The sequence below is a fragment of the Gossypium hirsutum genome, chromosome A04 (assembly GCF_007990345.1).
Source record: "Gossypium hirsutum isolate 1008001.06 chromosome A04, Gossypium_hirsutum_v2.1, whole genome shotgun sequence".
Classification (NCBI taxonomy): domain Eukaryota; kingdom Viridiplantae; phylum Streptophyta; class Magnoliopsida; order Malvales; family Malvaceae; genus Gossypium; species Gossypium hirsutum.
In genome coordinates this window covers 86,222,243-86,240,659 of record NC_053427.1, presented here as the reverse complement: position 1 = coordinate 86,240,659, position 18,417 = coordinate 86,222,243, and the positions used below count along the sequence as shown (strand labels likewise).

At 32.1% G+C, this 18,417-nt stretch overlaps 2 protein-coding genes across 2 annotated transcripts; one reads left to right on the top strand and one right to left on the bottom strand.

Annotated features, from left to right (window-relative positions):
* Window positions 1-1,754: 1,754 nt before the first annotated feature.
* On the bottom strand, window positions 1,755-5,750 carry LOC107949084 (triosephosphate isomerase, chloroplastic-like). Its single transcript, NM_001327556.1, is given in 9 exon segments — window positions 1,755-2,119; window positions 2,225-2,307; window positions 2,916-3,089; window positions 3,210-3,342; window positions 3,414-3,498; window positions 3,823-3,946; window positions 4,141-4,210; window positions 5,149-5,175; window positions 5,534-5,750. Coding segments are annotated over 9 exon segments (924 nt in total). The 5' UTR covers window positions 5,705-5,750; the 3' UTR covers window positions 1,755-2,062.
* Window positions 5,751-12,912: 7,162 nt separating this feature from the next.
* LOC107949083 (translocon-associated protein subunit alpha) lies at window positions 12,913-17,109 on the top strand. Its single transcript, XM_016883801.2, has 8 exons — window positions 12,913-13,229; window positions 13,888-14,049; window positions 14,139-14,189; window positions 14,374-14,462; window positions 15,609-15,686; window positions 15,784-15,987; window positions 16,314-16,385; window positions 16,611-17,109. Exons 1-8 carry the CDS (start codon window positions 13,163-13,165, stop codon window positions 16,656-16,658), a joined length of 771 nt encoding a protein of 256 aa, XP_016739290.1. The 5' UTR covers window positions 12,913-13,162; the 3' UTR covers window positions 16,659-17,109.
* The last annotated feature ends 1,308 nt before the right edge of the window (window positions 17,110-18,417 follow it).

Sequence of the window (18,417 nt, the reverse complement as noted above, 5' to 3'; positions counted from 1 at the left end):
AAGATAAAAATGCAATCATGATAATGTAATTATATATTTATTAAAAAAAATTAATTTTTTTAATCGAATTGACTCTGATTAATTCATAAATTAACTTAATTATGAATTATCAAGCATTAGCTCTCTAGTTAGCGGCGGATCTTTTTGGGTGCCTAAGGCACTCAAAATTTTGAAAAATTTTCCTTCAAAATATTTAAAAATATTTAATTAAACCTCTCAAATTTTAAAAATTCTCATTAATCTTATAAAATTTTAATTAATTCTTTAATCTTAATTTTTTAAAAATTTATTAAATTTTACTAATCTCTCAAAATTTAATCCCAGAATCCACATTGTAGTCCAATGTTAGTTGGTGCCATGCCATGCCGTGCCATGCCCTAAACAATGATTTTAATCCACATACATCAGCCATGGCAGGTGTCTGAAAATTAGAAGAGAAACACATAAATAAATAAATAAATAACCCAAAAGTAGAACAGAAGAGGTAAGGGAGGTTTTCAGGTCAGGAAGGGTTTTCCAATGTACGGCCGTCTGTTTTGTCTGACATTATCGGTTAACCCCTGCTGGTCCTTTCGATTAGAGTGACCAAAGCCATGTGATTGTTTGATGTTGTCGGGCCTCTAAATATGTCCCACGGCTGCGAATAGAATTGGATGAATTTGTCAAATGAATTGATTTGGATAAAAATGTTTGATGGGCGATTATAACGGTTAGAGTTTAAGTGATTCGAATATCGTCATTTATTGAAAAATAAATATAGTGTTAAAAAATAAGGGAAGCACAAGTAGATTCATATAGAATTACATTTTTACTATTTGACTTTGATTAGAATAAAAAATTTTAATATTGGTATCATTGGTTTTTTAACATTAGTGAATTTTTTCTCTTTTATCGTGGTTTTTTTCTCAAAAGTGTTTCTACATAAAATTTGTTTGTTTTTATTTTTTTTTCTTATTACTTTACGATCGTTCTACCATCATTATCAACGTTTATTATAACAATAATTGTTATGTGATGAAAACGAAAATGAAGAGCTTGTATTAATATTGAATTGAGTTTTGAGCAAAATTGATTTATATGAAATCAAGCATGTATATATTTTTTATCATTATAAATTTAGAGAATGAGATCGAGTTATCACTCCTGTTGGAGTAGGATATGTTGACGAGATAATATATTTATTTTATTACTGTTGAATTAAATTGAATTCTCTCACGTATTGAAGTAATGAGAGACTTAAGAAATAGTTCAATTTGATTTATTAAAAAAAATAAAATCTAAAATTTATTTTAATTTGAAAGCATAAAATAAAATCTAAAATTTAAGGAGTTTATTTTTTAATTAATTTCAATATTATAGGAACAAATGACACTATTTATGGATAAATTTTTTTCGATGTTTTGAAATTCAAATTTCAATATTAAAATAAAAAATAAAACTTTCAACAAGAACAATTTGACAATTTTTTTAATACATTATTTTAATTTCTACCATTTTTTTCATTTTAATTTTTAATACTTTTTAACCCAATCAATAATTTTAAAAAAAATTATATTTTTTGGGTGACTAAAATAAAATGACCTAGATTTTGAGTTACCAAAACAAAGGTGTGATGTATACAATTAACAATCGTTAAAGATTTAGTGAAAGTACCTTAAAATTTGAGTAACGAAATTAAAAAAATTTCATTTTGATCCCAAAATGATAAAGCCTTAAAAGTTGGATGACTAACTAAGGAATTTACCCAAAAAGAATGATGAAAATGTGCATACCTTTCCTACAAGAGATAAATTATTTAAGTTCAAGTATATGGTCGTGTATAGGTTACAACCTCAATTTGTTTCCATGGATCATTTATAAAGTGTTACAACGAGAATTTCAACTTATTTCACAACACCACAATTCATTTTTTCCTATCATTTTCCGGGAAAATGGAACTCAATAAGTAATCAAAAAACTCCATGGGGGTATATAACACTAAATATGTCACATGAGCTTCAACCTCAAATAGCTTCTTTATTTTGGTCCTTTATTTCTTACTTTCAATCAGCTTCATATATATTTAGGCAGCCACCTTTTTGGATGTTACAGAGTTGACAATTGTAGCAAATTCCGGCCCCTGCAACAACAAATATTTTGAATCCGGTCGTCAGCAATGCCATAACCGAATAACCGAATAATATTTCGGTATGTTTTATTAATAATGGAACAGAGTGAATAATACCTTCAAGGAAGCGCCACCTACGAGAAACCCGTCGATATCTTCCTGCTTTGCGAGCTCAGCACAGTTGCTTCCATTAACGGACCCTGCCAAAAAGAGATAGTATGTTCTTACAAGTTTTTTCATGTGTTACAGTACTATCTTCTTACAGACCGTCCCCTGTACTAAGATCATAGCAAGGGAACAGTAAAAGTATCATAGAGATCATAGCAAGGGAACAGTAAAAGTATCATAGAGATCCTTGTATTAGGAATTAGATTACATTTTACCCCCTTTACTCAAAAAATGGGCAAATTAATCTCTGTATGTTCAATTAAAGAGCAAACTGGACATTTCTATTAAAATTTCATCCATTTCTTCTGTTAAAAACTGATGTAGCTGACAAATTAATCATACAGTTACATGTGATGTATCATATGTACCTCGTGTTGACGTACAGGGACCAATTTTTAACAGTAGAAATGGATGGAATTTTTAACAGAATGACTATTTTGCTCTTTGATTCAATATACAAAGGGCTAATTTGCCCATTTTTTAGTAAAAACGGCAAAATGCAACTTGACTCCAAATATAAAAGCCTCTAGTACTTTTACCCAAGGGGAACATGTGTCATACCTACACGATCCTAGAATGTCTCTCTCATATCATAAACCACAAATACATGTATATAAGAATGGTATAGTATCTGAGTTACCTCCATATATGATACGTGTTTTAGATGCAACTTCCTCAGACACGTTCTTTTTAAGCCAATCACGGACAGCTACATGCACTTCCTGAGCTTGTTGGGGTGTAGCCACTTTGCCAGTCCCGATGGCCCATACAGGCTCATAAGCAATAACTATATTGTCCCAACTGGGTACAACATCTGCAAATGATGGAACCATTAGAGTTAGGCCACGATCCTTTCCTCTACATTTACAAGATAACATAAGTAATTCATGAGGAAAAAAGTAACAAAAATCAAAAAGAGGACACGAAAGATTACCGGCAAAAGCCTTCAGTTGCCGGAAACACACATCGAAAGTTTTGCCTGCTTCTCTTTCTTCTAGCAATTCACCAATACAAGCTATTACTCCGAGACCCTCGTTCAAAGCGTAAGCAGCTTTCTTTCCTATAAACTAAAGACAACAACAAATCTCTGATAAGTCCTTTAACACCTCAGAAGAACATTAAGCACATAAGCTTTTACCTGATCATCTTCACCAATAATATGTCTGCGTTCAGAATGCCCAAGAATGACCCACTTGCAGCCAATATCTTTCAATTGCTCCACACTACAGAAATAATCAGATGAATCATATTAAAGACGTGGATAGATTTGAAGTAACTCAATCAAACAGTATGGCACATGCAAACAAAGATGTCCATAACTAAAAAACAAAACACGAATTAGCTTCCACTATGTTTGGAAACAGATCAAATGAAATAACAGATGTCCCAAAACTTAAAGGCCTACTTACAAGAAATGCAGAGTGAAATGAGGACCATATGTCAGTACCAATGAAGTAATACGGCAAAATACAATAAATTTTCAGACCCTCGGGTACGAAATAATGAAGAATTAACATGTTTAGCTCATCAAGAAAAAGTTAGCTAACCTGATTTCTCCGGTAAAAGCCCCACCTTTCCCAATCCAAGAGTTCTGAGCAGATACCTCAATTCGACTGGTTAATGAAGCTGTCACTTGATCGAGATAAACAAAGGGAGGTGACACAACAACATCTGTCAAACAGTAATGAATTATTAGCAATGTTCATAACATTTAACATGATATACTGATGAAAACTGATAAATACAAAACCGATCCAAGTTCCATAATTTATCAAGGATCACATATGAAACCGATAAAATTTTGCATATATAAACCCTAAGCCAAGTTCCATACAAAAATTGCAAGATTTAAGGCACTAAATTACCAACATCAGTCTCCAACTTTGCGCTGTTCAAGTCAGAAACAAGCTTTGTGATGGAGTCTTTTGTTCCATTCTATACGACGAAAAATAACATCATCAGTGAAGGAAATAGAACTAGAGAATGAAACAAATAGACATACATGAGTTGTTCCATAATAAAAAAGATCCCGGCATAACAACTAATAGAGTGTGAAATCGTATTGACGGAAAAAATTGCAATAGTACTTTCGGAAAAGGGGTTAGCAGGGCATGACGAACTTGAAGAATCTGAAGTCTGAAAAAGAAAAGGCTGAGAAACTTTTGAAAGGTATAGATCACTTGAAAAGGCACAAAATTAACAGCAGCAGGAGATCATTTCAATTTATAATAATTGCAATGATAAAATAAATCAAAATGGGGGAGGGTAGCAACCAGAACCACCATGAGAACAAAATACTTGCAAGAGTCAACTTCACACTAATGTCATAACAAAAACCAAAGTGATAAGTATCATTTTGTTGAGGGTCGGTCCGCTCCTTCATGAGAAGTCTTCGTAGTGTCGTCCACTGGGCAGCCTACTGGACCCCCACCAAGGCGACCTATATGCCATACGTCAGGGGTTCAAACCCTACCAAGGGTGAGATGCTCGGGTCACCTTGGTGGGCGTACAGTCAAGGTGCCCCCCTCCATGAACCAGGCCCTTAGGGCAGCTGCTTACAGCATGCTGGCTCTCCATGGAGGCTGGGGACAAAAACCTCCCAAGGGACAACACTTCAAAGACTTCTCCTGAAGGAGCCAACCGATCCTCAACACAATTAAATGAGATTAGCAAGAAAGATTCCACATCAAACAACCACAAAGAAAACTCTAAAAGGACTTCATTACTATTGTATACGGAGTAAACGGAGATGCTAACGGAATCATTGAGTGTAGTGCACCATATTTGGCACAAAGAGCTAACAATAGAAGAAAACCAAGAACAAATATAGAGAACAAAGACTAACACCATATCTGTGAGACAAGGGTACTTACACATTTCCAGTTACCCCCAACAAAGAACTGCAAGTGCAAGAAAAAATAGAAAGGTCAGTACTTACCAAAAGCATTAATAAAAGACCCCCAAAAGAAAAAAAGTGAAGTTGGCAAATATCATTGTGAAAACCCTCTTGCTTAAAGCTTAATGCTTAATACACTACCTAAACAAAGAGACAAAATCCCAACAAAGATCAGCAATTCATTTCTAGATTCAGCATCTAAAACTTTCCCTTTTTTTCCTTTTAATTGCTAAGTATTGACTGACAGACATCAAAACTAGAAAACCTACCGAAGTCATAAAAATGGCTAAAAATGTACTAAAAAAAAGGGGGTTGGTGGGTTAACTCTAGAGCCTTCAAATCAAGTAACAGTTTATCTTTACCTTTCCGGAACCGGCCATGGCAGTAACAGCTCTGCAAGGTTTACGAGACGAAGCAAGGCGAAGCTGAGAGTTGATGTGTTGAAGGAAAGATTGAGATTGAGAACTGTCGAGCTTGGGAGATGATCGGTGAAGTCCGTTGAAATGTGGGCAATATGTAGATATCATCGCCATTGATAACGGAGGCTGGTTCTGGAGTTTGGTGTGGGTGAGGTTTCAGAAGGGTATGTGGTGGTGGCTGTTGGTTAGTAAAGTGAAGTGAGGGTGAGGTTGCGGCCGTTTGCTTAGGCTTTATGTTTTATGTTTAATGGTTTAATCGTGGGTATTTTACCAAACTGACCCAAAAAAAATAATATTTACAAAAATAACCTAGGATTAAAAACAATCACAAAAATGACCTGAAATGAACAATAGAATAGGGTTTTAGCCTTCTAATAGTCGGCACCACCTCGTATTTTGGCCCCATGATTGCCTGATGATTGTGTTAGGCTTTAAAAAATTAATTTTTTTTATTTTAGCCTTCCAATGGCTGGCACCAGGATATTTTTTTTTAAATAGTATCATACGAGTATAAAAAAATACAACTATTTAAAAAAAATCTTGGTGCTGGCCTGTCAATGGCCGGCATCAATAAGAAAAAAAATCAAATACTTTTGGCGCTGGCCTGTCAATGGCTGGCACAAAGCACGAGATTTTAATTTTTTTTATTTTAACCTTCTAATGGTCGACACCAACACAAGTATTTAAAAAAAATTTGATGCTGGCCTATCAATGGTCGGCATTAGGTACGAGATTTTAATTTTTTTTTTGTTTTGGCCTTCTAATGCTGGCACCAGCATGAGTATTTAAAAAAAATTTTGGTGCTGGCCTGTCAATGGCTGGCACCAGGTACGAGATTTAAAAAAAAATTTGTCTAGTGTCAACCATTAGAAGGCCAAAACAAAAAAATAAAAAATAAATACTCGTACCTGGTGCCGGCCATTGACAGGCCAGCACCAATTTTTTTTTTAAATACTCATTTTTTTATACCAGTATGATACGATTTAAAAAAAAATACTCTGGTGCCGGCCATTGGAAGGCCAAAACCAAAAAAATCAATTTTTTAAAGCTTGACATAATCATCATGCAATCATTGGACCAAAATACGATGTGGTGTCCGCCATTAGAAGGCCAAAACCCCATTCTACTGTTCATTTTAGGTCATTTTGGTGATTGTTTTTAAACCTAGGTCCTTTTTGTAAATATTAAATTTTTTTGGGTTAGTTTGGTAAAATAGCCTTTAATCACAGGCTTGTCGAGGACTGAGATCAGTTTTAATCACGCGGTTTTTGGAAAACGTCATGCACGTTCTGCAACGTTAAAAATGAAAAAGGTAAACTATACCCATGTCATTAAACTATTAATATATTTATGTTTTGGTCATTTATCTTTAAAAAATTACAAAATTGTCACTAAACTATTCGTAAGTTTTCATTTAAGTTGTTGAACTATTCAGATGTTTTTATTTAAGTCATTGAACTATTGAACCCCAAGTATAGTGATCAGTACCCATCAATGAATAGACGAACATACCTTAGATCCAAGTCGATTTGACAGTTAGTGTCGGAGATTAGAAAAAAGTTATTTAGATTTTGGTTCGTAGGTTTATGACATTCAAAGTTATTTTATGAAGGAAGAAAAAAGGAACTATAGAATAGAAGGGGAAGAAGAGCTCTTGATTGGTGTAGGCAATGCAGCGTGAATAGAGAAGGCCATACATCAATGATTTTAATAGCTCAGTAACTTAAATGAAAACTTTTGAATAGTTCAGTGACCATTTTGTAATTTTTTTAAGTTTAGTGAGCAAAACTTAAACTTACTAATAGTTAAGTAATCTCGGGTGTAGTTTACTCAAACGAAAAAGGTTAAAACTCGGGCTGTAGTTGAGCCAAGCTAAGTTAAAAAATGGGTAAGCTCAATCTTCACTTGAAATTTGGAGTTCAAAACTCAATTTGAACTTGATTGAACATCTATTTGTAAGATTGAGCTTGATTAAGCTCGTTTATCAATTTTCGCACTTGAGCTCGATTAAGCTTGTATATATTCAAGTTCAAGCTTAAAAGGCTACCACGTGTCGCTATAAGATTTGTCATTAGTGTCACGTTAGCATAAACTAACGATGTTAGTGCGAAAGTACCAACCTGGGTGACGAAATACATGTTCAGGTATCAACTAAGTACTTTTGGACACATTCTGAGTAGAAACTATGTATTAACTCATCAATTTAAAAAGTAAAACTTTTTGGACAAGTTCAAGTACCAATTAGGTACTCTTTTGAAAAGTTCAGATACTAATTATATACGTTTAGACTAATTTAAGGGAAGACTATATGTTAACACTTAAAAATTTAACTCTGTTTAATAAATTGGGGCAATGCGTGTGATGGAATAGAAATTCAATTACTAAATAGGTATAAAAAAATTAGGTACCAACTAAATACTTTTGGATCAAAAGGAGCGTGTTGTCACGCGAATGAGGACCGCTGGGGTTGACATTTATCTGAACATGGTGGTTCCGTTTTCCATAAATGTCCCTGACTTTGCCCTTCGAGGAGTTGATAACGGCTAAGGGACAAACGATGTCGTTTCAGTTGTGCTGGCTAGATTTTCTTTAGCTATCTTTGTACCTACCATAGTATAATCCTGCCACGTGGTTTAACACAAGTGATGAATAATGTGAGATGAAGAAACTGATCTGAATCTTCCCTGAATCTGTAGTGACAATGACCGTACATTTAAACTTCATAATATTAAGGTGTAATTTTGCTCTTGGTCCTTATACTTTGTCAAAATATAAGATTTACTTTTACACTTTTATTTTTAGGAATTTAATGGGAATTGAAAAATTTTATTCAATTATAATTAGATAAATAATTATAAGGTATAATAATTTATTTGACTTTCTAACTTTATAAAAATAAAATCATTTTAACCCCTAAACTAATAATTTTTTGTCAAAAGACATTGAGATAGATGGAAAAATAATATTTATTAACTTTCTAGACATGACATCTATATAGATATATATGCCACGTCAGCAATTATTTATTTTTTTAAAATTCTAAAAAGCATAGAATATTATTATAATTTTTATGATTAAATAAAATTTATGTTTTTAGTAATTTTAAAGTTTAATTTTGAATTTTTATAATTTTTTATTTTAAAAAATTAATTGTTGATGTGACATACGCCACGTTAGCAAAGTTAAAAGATATTAACTTTTCTATTTATATTAAGGTGATTAAACAAATAACGCAAGTTCAATTGTTAAAAAAAGGCGAAAAATTAAATGAATGACTAAAATAACTTCTTTATAAAGCTGGAGGGTCAAATAAAATATTATGCCTAATTAATATTTTCAGCAACTTAATTTTTTTTAAACACATTTGATAACCCACTATGAAAACAACTAAAAAATACAGAAAATGATAAATAGATATAGAGAATAAATTCAATTATTTTTTATTATTTCTAATTCATTTAAGATTATATTATCTTTCATCAAATAATTAAATTATATTCAAACGGACATTATAACTTAAATGCCACACTTAATTTTTCAATTTATCAAATATAGCCTTATATAACATTTGGATCAAGTTATCTTACATTATCAATAGTAATGTATGATTTCGTTATCATTTACTACGTTCAAATCAATAATTTATTGTTTAGTACTATGTGGTTTCCACAAATATACATGTGTGATAAAATTGTATTGCCTTTTTTTAATTAATTAGTTAATATAAATAGGTTTTTATTATTTAATTATTTATTAGTTAATAAATTTTAACATTTTATACATTATTGTTTTGTTTCATTTTTTTTCTCTATTTTCATAGCTTTCACTCTTAGTATAATTTTATAATTTTATTTATTTTTATTTGTAATTAAAAAAATTAATTAGTAAAATAGTACTATTACCTTATATTCATTCAACTAAAGAAACAAAAGGATAATATAATTTTTGACACCTGAACATAGTAAGTAAGTCTATTTTGGTATTTGTACTTTTTTGGGTCTACTTTGATTATTGAACTTAGCAACTAGATCAATTTTAGTCCCTGAATTGGGATTTTTTCAAGATTTGATGATATGACCAATTTTACTAGAACATGATCGAATTGGACGGATTTAGAACTGACCGATATAATAGGTCGAACAAAGGGCTTGAATTGATTGACTCGAAAATTACTTGAAATTAGTAAAAATAAAAAAACCGAGACAAAAATTGACAATTAAATAGGTTGAACCAATTTGACAATTTTTTTTGAATATATCTAGATATTTTGAATTTTTAATTATTGTTTGTCAAGCAATCGAATCAATCAAACCGGTTGAATCTGGAACCGATAGTCTAACCTGCTCAACCACTTGTTCAATTATTAAAATACCGAATGTGACACTTTGAGATTATGTTGCATCATTGAACTTTTATATTTTTCAAGATTAGGTACCCAGATGAACCTAGTTGTCAAGTTCAAGTACCAAATTAAACAAAAAATATATATAAATACCAAGATGAACCTAGTTACCAAATTCACTGACCAAATATTATATCATCAAGAAACAAAATTTATATTTCAACCAATTAAACTAATTTAAAAAAGATTAATATTATTCCTAATATGTTAATTAATTTAAATAAGGATAATTCTAGTATCAAAACGATTAAAGCTTAAATTCAAACGCAGATTAGTTCTCTTTTTCTTTTTAATAAGATAATAGTAAATTAAGGGCAACAAAAATGAGCTTTATAAGTTAATTGAGTTTTAACTAAGTTGGTATCGATATTGTTGCTAGTGCAAGAGTATGTGGCTTCGAGACTGTTGTGTGGCTTCGAGACTGTTGAAACGCATTGGAAAAGAGTTATGGGGAATTCTAAGTATTGTATCAAAAAAAATAAAGATAAGGAATCGTGATTAGAGGTGTGCATGGGCTGGGCTGGGCCCAAACAAAATTTTAGGCCCGTTTTCTAGGCCTCGATTTGGCCCGGCCCGAAATATGAGCCTAAAAATTTGTCCAAACCCGGCTCGACCCGGCCCATGTTAATTTTTTTAGTTTATTTCATTAAATAAAAAAATTAAAATATAATAAATTAAATATATTTAAAAATATTAAAAAATATTAAAACAAAAAACAAATAAAAAATGAGACTAAAACAATTCTTAAAATAATACACAAATTGAAAATATAATAAAAAGTGGCTATATTAAAATTGAAAATAAAATGTAAATGTGATTAAAAATTTAGTATATAATTCGGGCCGGGCCCAAAAAGTTTACTCGAGGCCCGACCCGTTTTCTAAACGGGCCTCATTTTTTTGCCCAAACCCATATTTCAAGTCTATATTTTTATCCGAACCCTCTCAATTTATGAGCGGGCCCTCGGGCCGGGCCGGGTAACCCGGCCCATGCACACCTCTAATCGTGATCAATATCCCCTCAATAATTGGGCTATACAAGGCTTGTTAGAAGAGAGCAATATCCCCTTCACCAGCACCTGCAACTTTATTCTTGCCATCGGTATTCAATTTCATCCAACTCGCAGCTAGTTTCTCCCAACCAAGAAGCACCTCCTTTTGAACTTTGCATAAACCAACAACCACCATAACTTGATTTTCATTCAAGTTGTGATATGTTAACTTCATTTTAACATCCACCGGCAATCGATTGTTCAATGTCACTAACTCATTTCACCACCTCTAGACTCCCCAGCAAACGGTTGCAAAGAACACTGGCTAGCTGCAATGTCCAACCAGTTTGTACCTGCAATCAACCAAGTTGAACTTCCAACATTCGTCAATTGTTAAAGAAAAGAGTAAGGAATATAGATCAGTTCCTAACAGATTTCTCCAAACATATTTGGCCATCCACTAGTCCCTTAAGACATACAACACGCTCTCCCGATCTATACCACAAATGCTGCACATATCGAAATCAGAAAGATTGTGTAAATGTCCTACATGCTAAGACACTAAACTTTAAGTGATAGGATTGAGGAGAGGATTCAACCTCAAACAAATTCTAGTTTGATTTAGGCCTAATTTAGAAATGTTTATTAAAAGCGTTTTTGGCGAGAAGTTAAAATTTTCAGCTTCTGAAAAAAATATTTTTTGACCAATTTTTGATTTGGGAGAAGTAATTTTTATCTAAAAAACACATTGTTTAGGAATGCTTTTGTCTAGAAAATATTTTTGAGAAGCATTTCTAAATTAGACCTTACAAAGTAGCGCCACTAAATTTTCAACTTTTGTAACCAACCTTCATCCAAGTTTCGCAAGCAACACCAAATTCTTGTCGAGCATTTCTTTCAATCCAACGATAAGCAAATAGTATCCCAATTTACAAGTTTCACTCTCCTCGTGTCAGAAGTAGAACCTTGGATAAATCCTCAACAAAGTTTGTCAAGATGATCACATACATCCAAACTTACCATTTAGATCTGATCATGAGCTGAGCCATCCGCCTAGGCTCGAAGGTCTACTTGAAAAGTGGGAGGATTTAAGAAAAATATAGGCTCGAAAAATAGGCTTGGACAAAAATAAAGCCCATTTTCAAAATTGGTCGAGCCTCGAGTAAGATTTTTTTTTGCCCGAGTCGGTCTAAATCTGGCTAAATTTTTTCTATTTCTTTTTTGCTGCAATTTTGCTATTATATTGGTACTATTTTGTGTTATTATTTGGATATTGTATAACTCTTGTTTTAGTATTAATTTTGCTATTACTTTAGAAATATTTGTTTGCTAAGTTGCAACTATAATACATTTGTTGGAAAACATTTATTTTTAATAATTTTAAAGTATTTGATGTATTATATTTTTTATATTTATTTTTATATAAAAATATATAAAATTTTTTAATACGGGAGGGCCGGATCGAACTCAAGTTTAGTATTTTTTATCTAGACTGGATTTGGAAAAAAATTTAGACCCATTTTTCGAATCAATCTGAACCCGAATCTAAAATTTTATATCGATCCGACCCGAATCCAATCCAATCCAACCCATGATCAAATCTAGTACCATTTTAACTAAACCTTCTTTTGTATTTAATATAAAATTTTTATAAATACATTTGCTAAACAAATTTTTTTTACCTGCAATAATTTAGTAATAATAATTTTTAATAATTTAAAATACAATTAACTTAACATCAATTAGTTAAAGGAATGATTTAAAAACTCATTTTACATTTTATTTAAAAATTATAAAAAATAATTGAAACCTAAAATAAATTCATAAATTATGATATTTCAACCTAAAATATCAAGATATTTAAATCTCAATTTTATCTATAATAAAAATAAATAAATTATAAATGAAAAAATAAGTCAGCACTAAAACGGCGTCGTGCTATATTTGATTTTTCTGCAAGCGCAAATGAACAAAAGGGTGGTGGAGAAGTAGTTGTATATTATTTAAAAGCACACAATTGACCAAAGATCCAACGGAGAATGTTCGTTCGGCCGAGCTCTCTGTCATTTATAGCCGTTGGATTAAAACCCGCGGTCCCTCCTTCATCTACTTGTCGTTTCTAACACCGATTAATTTATTTTTCTTATTTCTCATTTGACGGAAAAAAAAAATCTCTGAAATGGCGATGAAAATTTTCAGCGTTTTCTTCTTTGCTCTCCTCTTCCTCGCATCTCCTTTCCTTCAAGGTTTGTAATTTTTTTTTCTTGATCTGTTTTTACTTGTTTTGTTATATTTAAGATCTATAATTAGGTATTTATGCTTACCGATTCGTTTCATTTTGTGGAGTTTCTATGTTGCTTTTTGGATTTAATGCTTAGTTGCTTACTGCGATTGCTTTGATCTGTTTAAATGAGAAGCAATTGGATTCGTTTTCCTTTAGTATCATTTCTTTCGCTTTTTTTTTTAACATCCATGTGAGATTGGTTTTTTTTTTCTAGATTTATGATTTGATAGTGACATTTTGAAGTGATTTCTTTGTTTTTAAATTCATTGTTGCGTTGCATGGCGGTGGTTATGAAAGTTCGATTGAATTTTTTTGAAAGAAGCTTAGGTATCTTCTTGATATCTGTTCTTACTGGCATTTTAGTGGCTGTTTTAGAAATACAGTTTAGGTTTGCTCTTGGAAAATGAAAGGAAAGAGTACTAGGGCCTTGGCAAGTACTTTGGAGTTTGGTGTCCTTTTCAATAACATTATTAAAGCAGTTATTTCCGGATGTCGGATCTGTTTGTTGTATTAATTTTGTTTACTTTTTAATTTTTTTTTGGTAAATTACTAAATAAATAAATAAATTTTCATTTTGTTTTAAAATTATGGCTTCACATGGGTTTTCTTTTCTGTGATAGTTGCTAGGTGTCAATCAGAAGCAGAGGCAGATGTTGCAGAAGCTGTTGAAGGAGGTGATCTCGGTATTGTTGGGGAGGATGTTCAGGATTTTGGTGATCCTAATTACAGTTCAGCTCCTGAAGTTAAAACTGTTTGCGTTTTCCCCAAAAATAGTGCCAAATGTAAGAACTTTTTGGAGCCGCATCTCTGATTTCAATGTTTTATGATTTTGAGAGTGATGTGTATTGTTTTTTTGGCTAATCTTGGACAGTGGTTCTGGCTGGAGAACAGACTGAGCTCCTCGTTGGGATGGAAAATATTGGTAATAATTTGCCTTCACTTCTTTGCTGATATATATTTTACAATGAAGTTTGTTTTTACTGTGTTGAGATAGCAACACACAGTTTATCTTTCCGTAGTTGACTATGCTTAAATGCTTAGTCTTTTCTGTTAGCCATGTGAGGTTTCCTTCAATCTTATGCATAGCTTACTTCTTTAAATTGCAGGGGAGTCACCTGTGAATGTCATTGCTATCAAAGCCAGTGTTCATCTTCCTTTTGATCATCGTATGCTTGTTCAAAATCTTACAGCAGTGGTAATCATAGAATTTCTTGATATTGTTCTGGTTTAACATTTTCAAATACTCCTGATTCATTAGTTAGTTCAGTTTTCATTTTGATTAATTTCTATTATTTCCTAACTGAAGAGCTTTGCATAATTTAGTATCTAGCCCTTTAGTTTTTATAAATAAAATTAATCATTCAATGAGTTTGTTTTATAAAATACAATTTAGCATTCACTGGTTTTTTAATGAAAAATGTGCCCCACTAAAAAACCACTATTCTAAATGAAGAGTGGAAAAAGAGTGCGGTTGTATGGTCATTTATTAATAATACCATCATCAGGACAAAGCCAGTGACCAGTACTATTCAGTGGTTGTTGCCACCAAGTAGAAACATTATCTCTTCCTAACCTAGCAAAGCTAGCACACAAAGGGTTTTAATTTCAGTTATTAGGTGCCCCAAGCCTCATACTGCTAGATCATTGCCTATAAGATACCTAATAATAACTAAAGAGTTATTCTCTATTTCAGCCTTCATTACTTGAAGCTTGACAAGCCAGCTTAACCCCAAGAGCATTGAAACATGCATGTTCTCATGTTGATATGGTGTTTTATTGGATGTTTTAAATATCCATTGTCAAACATATGGTCAATAATCTGAGTTTTATGCATTGCGACACTAGTTTGTGTTTCATTTGTAACTGCTTCCCTCACTAATAGGCTATAACAGTTATAGTCTTATAGTAGAGTCAATTATTTTAACCAGTGCTTGTTAATATGGTGGAGGGGTGTTGAACTTGCACTGAGAAGTTTTATATCTCAGTTTAAGAAACTTTAGCAGAGGGTTTGGTACTAGTGTAGATTTTGCTGTATCTTTAACTTTTAATTGTAGACCTTACAATGATTTTCAGATATGAAATTGAGCATGTAAGGCATTCATGTTCTAACTGGTTGTTTTGCAATAATAATGCTGCGCTGTTTTTTTTTTTTTTTTTTTTGCCTACTTCATTATCAAAACTTTGCCGCTTTATTTGAAAAAGATCTCAAGGCTCTCTGTTGGTACAAAGTTGGTCATGCTCCTTGTAATTTTGGAGTTTTACAGCTTATGTTGTTGCATGAAAGCTGCCTTGTGATGTTTCCTTGTAGATTCTGGAACTGAATGTGTCTGTGTTAATGTAGGCTTTCAACAATGCTACTGTACCCCCTTCAGTTCAAGCTACTTTCCCTTACGTATTTGCTGTTAGCAAGTTCTTACAGGTAAATGATTACTCTGTGAGCCTTGGTACTGTATATAAATTCTCTGTGAGAATTACAGTCTTGCGGTAGAGCTTACACATCCAGAATTTTGCTGCAGCCTGGAACTTTTGATCTTGTGGGTTCGATTATCTATGATATTGATCAGCAACCATACCAAAGTACATTCTATAATGGTACCATTGAAGTTGTTGAGGCTGGTGGTTTCCTCAGTGTTGAGTCCGTTTTCCTTGTTACCCTTGGGATTGCACTTCTTGTTCTCCTTGGTTTGTGGCTTCATGGTCAATTTCAGCGTATCACCAAGGTATTGTAGTTGTGCTACCTTGCTATTGTTATATTAATTCGCTGCAGTATCCAGTTATTATAAGATCGATCTAACAAGGCTTTTGCTGATAGAAATTAAAAGAGCACATTCATGCATACATGTAAGGAAATCAACATTGCCTAGGTTTCTAGCATTCATGACCTATTTCAAGTTTTCAGCAAGCTGTTTTGCTGTGAAAATGTTAAATATCCGTGATATTTTGTTCTTAAATTGAAGAAAGCTTTAATTTGCAGTGTTACTTTATGTGTTTTTTGCTTCTTTTTGTAGAATAAAGCTAATTTGTTTTGACTTATTTATTTTGCTAGAAAACTAAGAGGGCTCCAAAGGTGGAAGTTGGGACCAGGGCTCCCGATGCTTCACTGGATGAATGGCTTCAGGTTATGTCTTGGCTTCTGCATCACATCATCATCATCATCACTTCCCATTCTTTCTATTTTAGCTAGATTTTCTTTTCACTACTTTCGTCCCCAAGAGCTCGTTATCTGTTTATTCAATGGATATGATTGAGGTTATTCATGAGTTCACCATGGGACTTCATCAAATAATGATCTCTATAGGAGTGTTACTGACAATTTTCTGGTTTTGGTCGTCATAATTTTCAGGGAACTGCTTACACTCAGTCGGCTTCCAAATCAAAGAAGAAGAAGTAGACGAGAAAAGTGATCGCTAAAGTCGGGCTATTGTAACTCTTGCCAAGGCATTTGGAAAAATTGTAAGTGAGGGCGGAGGTAGTTCTGAGAATTAGGCCAGGAAAATAGACATATATACCTTTGCTGTTGTAGCATTTGAACTTTTTCGGTTTTCACTACATCTTTTCTTGAGGATGCTTAAATCGAGGCTTGTAGAAGCGAAACTAACTGTGATACGAGGCAGGACTAATTTTACCCCTTTTTTTTTTTCTCGGTTTCTTTGTTCATCGGATTTCGGATTTTTGGTTTCTGGGTTAAACTTAAGTATTATCAGTGTGGTGGTGGTGTGTTAGAAATCTTGGTCACAGCTGCTGTCACGTTTTCACTGCTATTGGGAAGTATACATTAAATTCCCTTGTTATGTTTCTTTTGTAATCGATTTCAGGTTTAAACATGTTGATTTTTTAACTTACATTTTTTGTGATCAAATATCGAATTTGGAATTTGAACCTAATTTCACAATCAATTTAGTGATAAAAAAAATTAACAAATAAGAACCTATTGAACTTTAACTTAATTTGATTCAAAATTAAGTTCATTTCAAAGTCAAATGGATTTGAATTGATCCGAAAAAGCAAGTCTTAAATTGAATTCGAAACGGTTTGAACCTTTTTAAATTTAAATTAGAAATAGATTTAAATTTAAAATCAATTTCATCTAATTCTAAATCAAAAAAAAAGAAAAAAAAAGCAATATACTTATACCGAAACAGCAAAAAGTTATTATTTTATTTTAGAAAAATCATTCAAATCAGGCAAATTAAATCATGTTGTGAAATCCACCGTGAACCCTACAAAGCAAAAGTACCAAAACAATCCCCACCTTATATCCGAATACTGCCCGAAGCTCTCTCTATCAAGGATTCCCTCATGTAGGCAAAAAAAGCAACCCCAAAGATAGGTGCAATCATAACACATAATTTTCAACTTTAGTACCATTCCAACTTATACACATACGAATAATGTGTCATAGTTGGTAAGGTTGAAGTCCGTGGTCTAGATTCGAATATCATCCGATACAAATGTCTGGTCTAGATTCTCTTTTAGATTATTCTGTATTTAAGTTCTATCGGGACGAAGATAATGAAAGTAGACACTGGCCTTAACTCTTCTAAAAATAGTAGTTTTGTCATTTAATCCCTTAAATTTTTTATAAAATTACATATTATTATAATAGTAAAATTACATCTTAACCCTTTAATAATTTATTATTCATCTCTAATTCCTCCTAAAACAATTTCTAGCTTTATCCATGTCACTAAGCCTTATCTAAATTCCAAATATATTATTATTATTTTTTAAATATATTGATTTATTTGTATTGAATTAGACAATAAGTTGGGCTAAAAGAAATTCTTTTTTCTTATCACCTAACTTTGCGGCATTATATTAGTCATACATTAAAAACCCCCCTTAAGGGGCAGATCTATAAGTCAAAACTCAAAAGACTAGTCACTAGACTTCCTTCGTCCAATTATTATTAATTATTTAAAATTTATAAATATTAATATCAACTTAAATTTTAAAATATGTGGTCAGTCTCACTTCAAGATTTTTAATATTTACTATCAAGTATATATTTGTTGAATTTATAAATTTGAAATTGATAAATTTAAATAGAAAATATTATCTATGTGAAATATTGAATTAAGATTTTTTTAATAAAAAAATGGAATGATTTAATTTTTTAAAAATTTTAATTACAAATATTAAATCTCAAA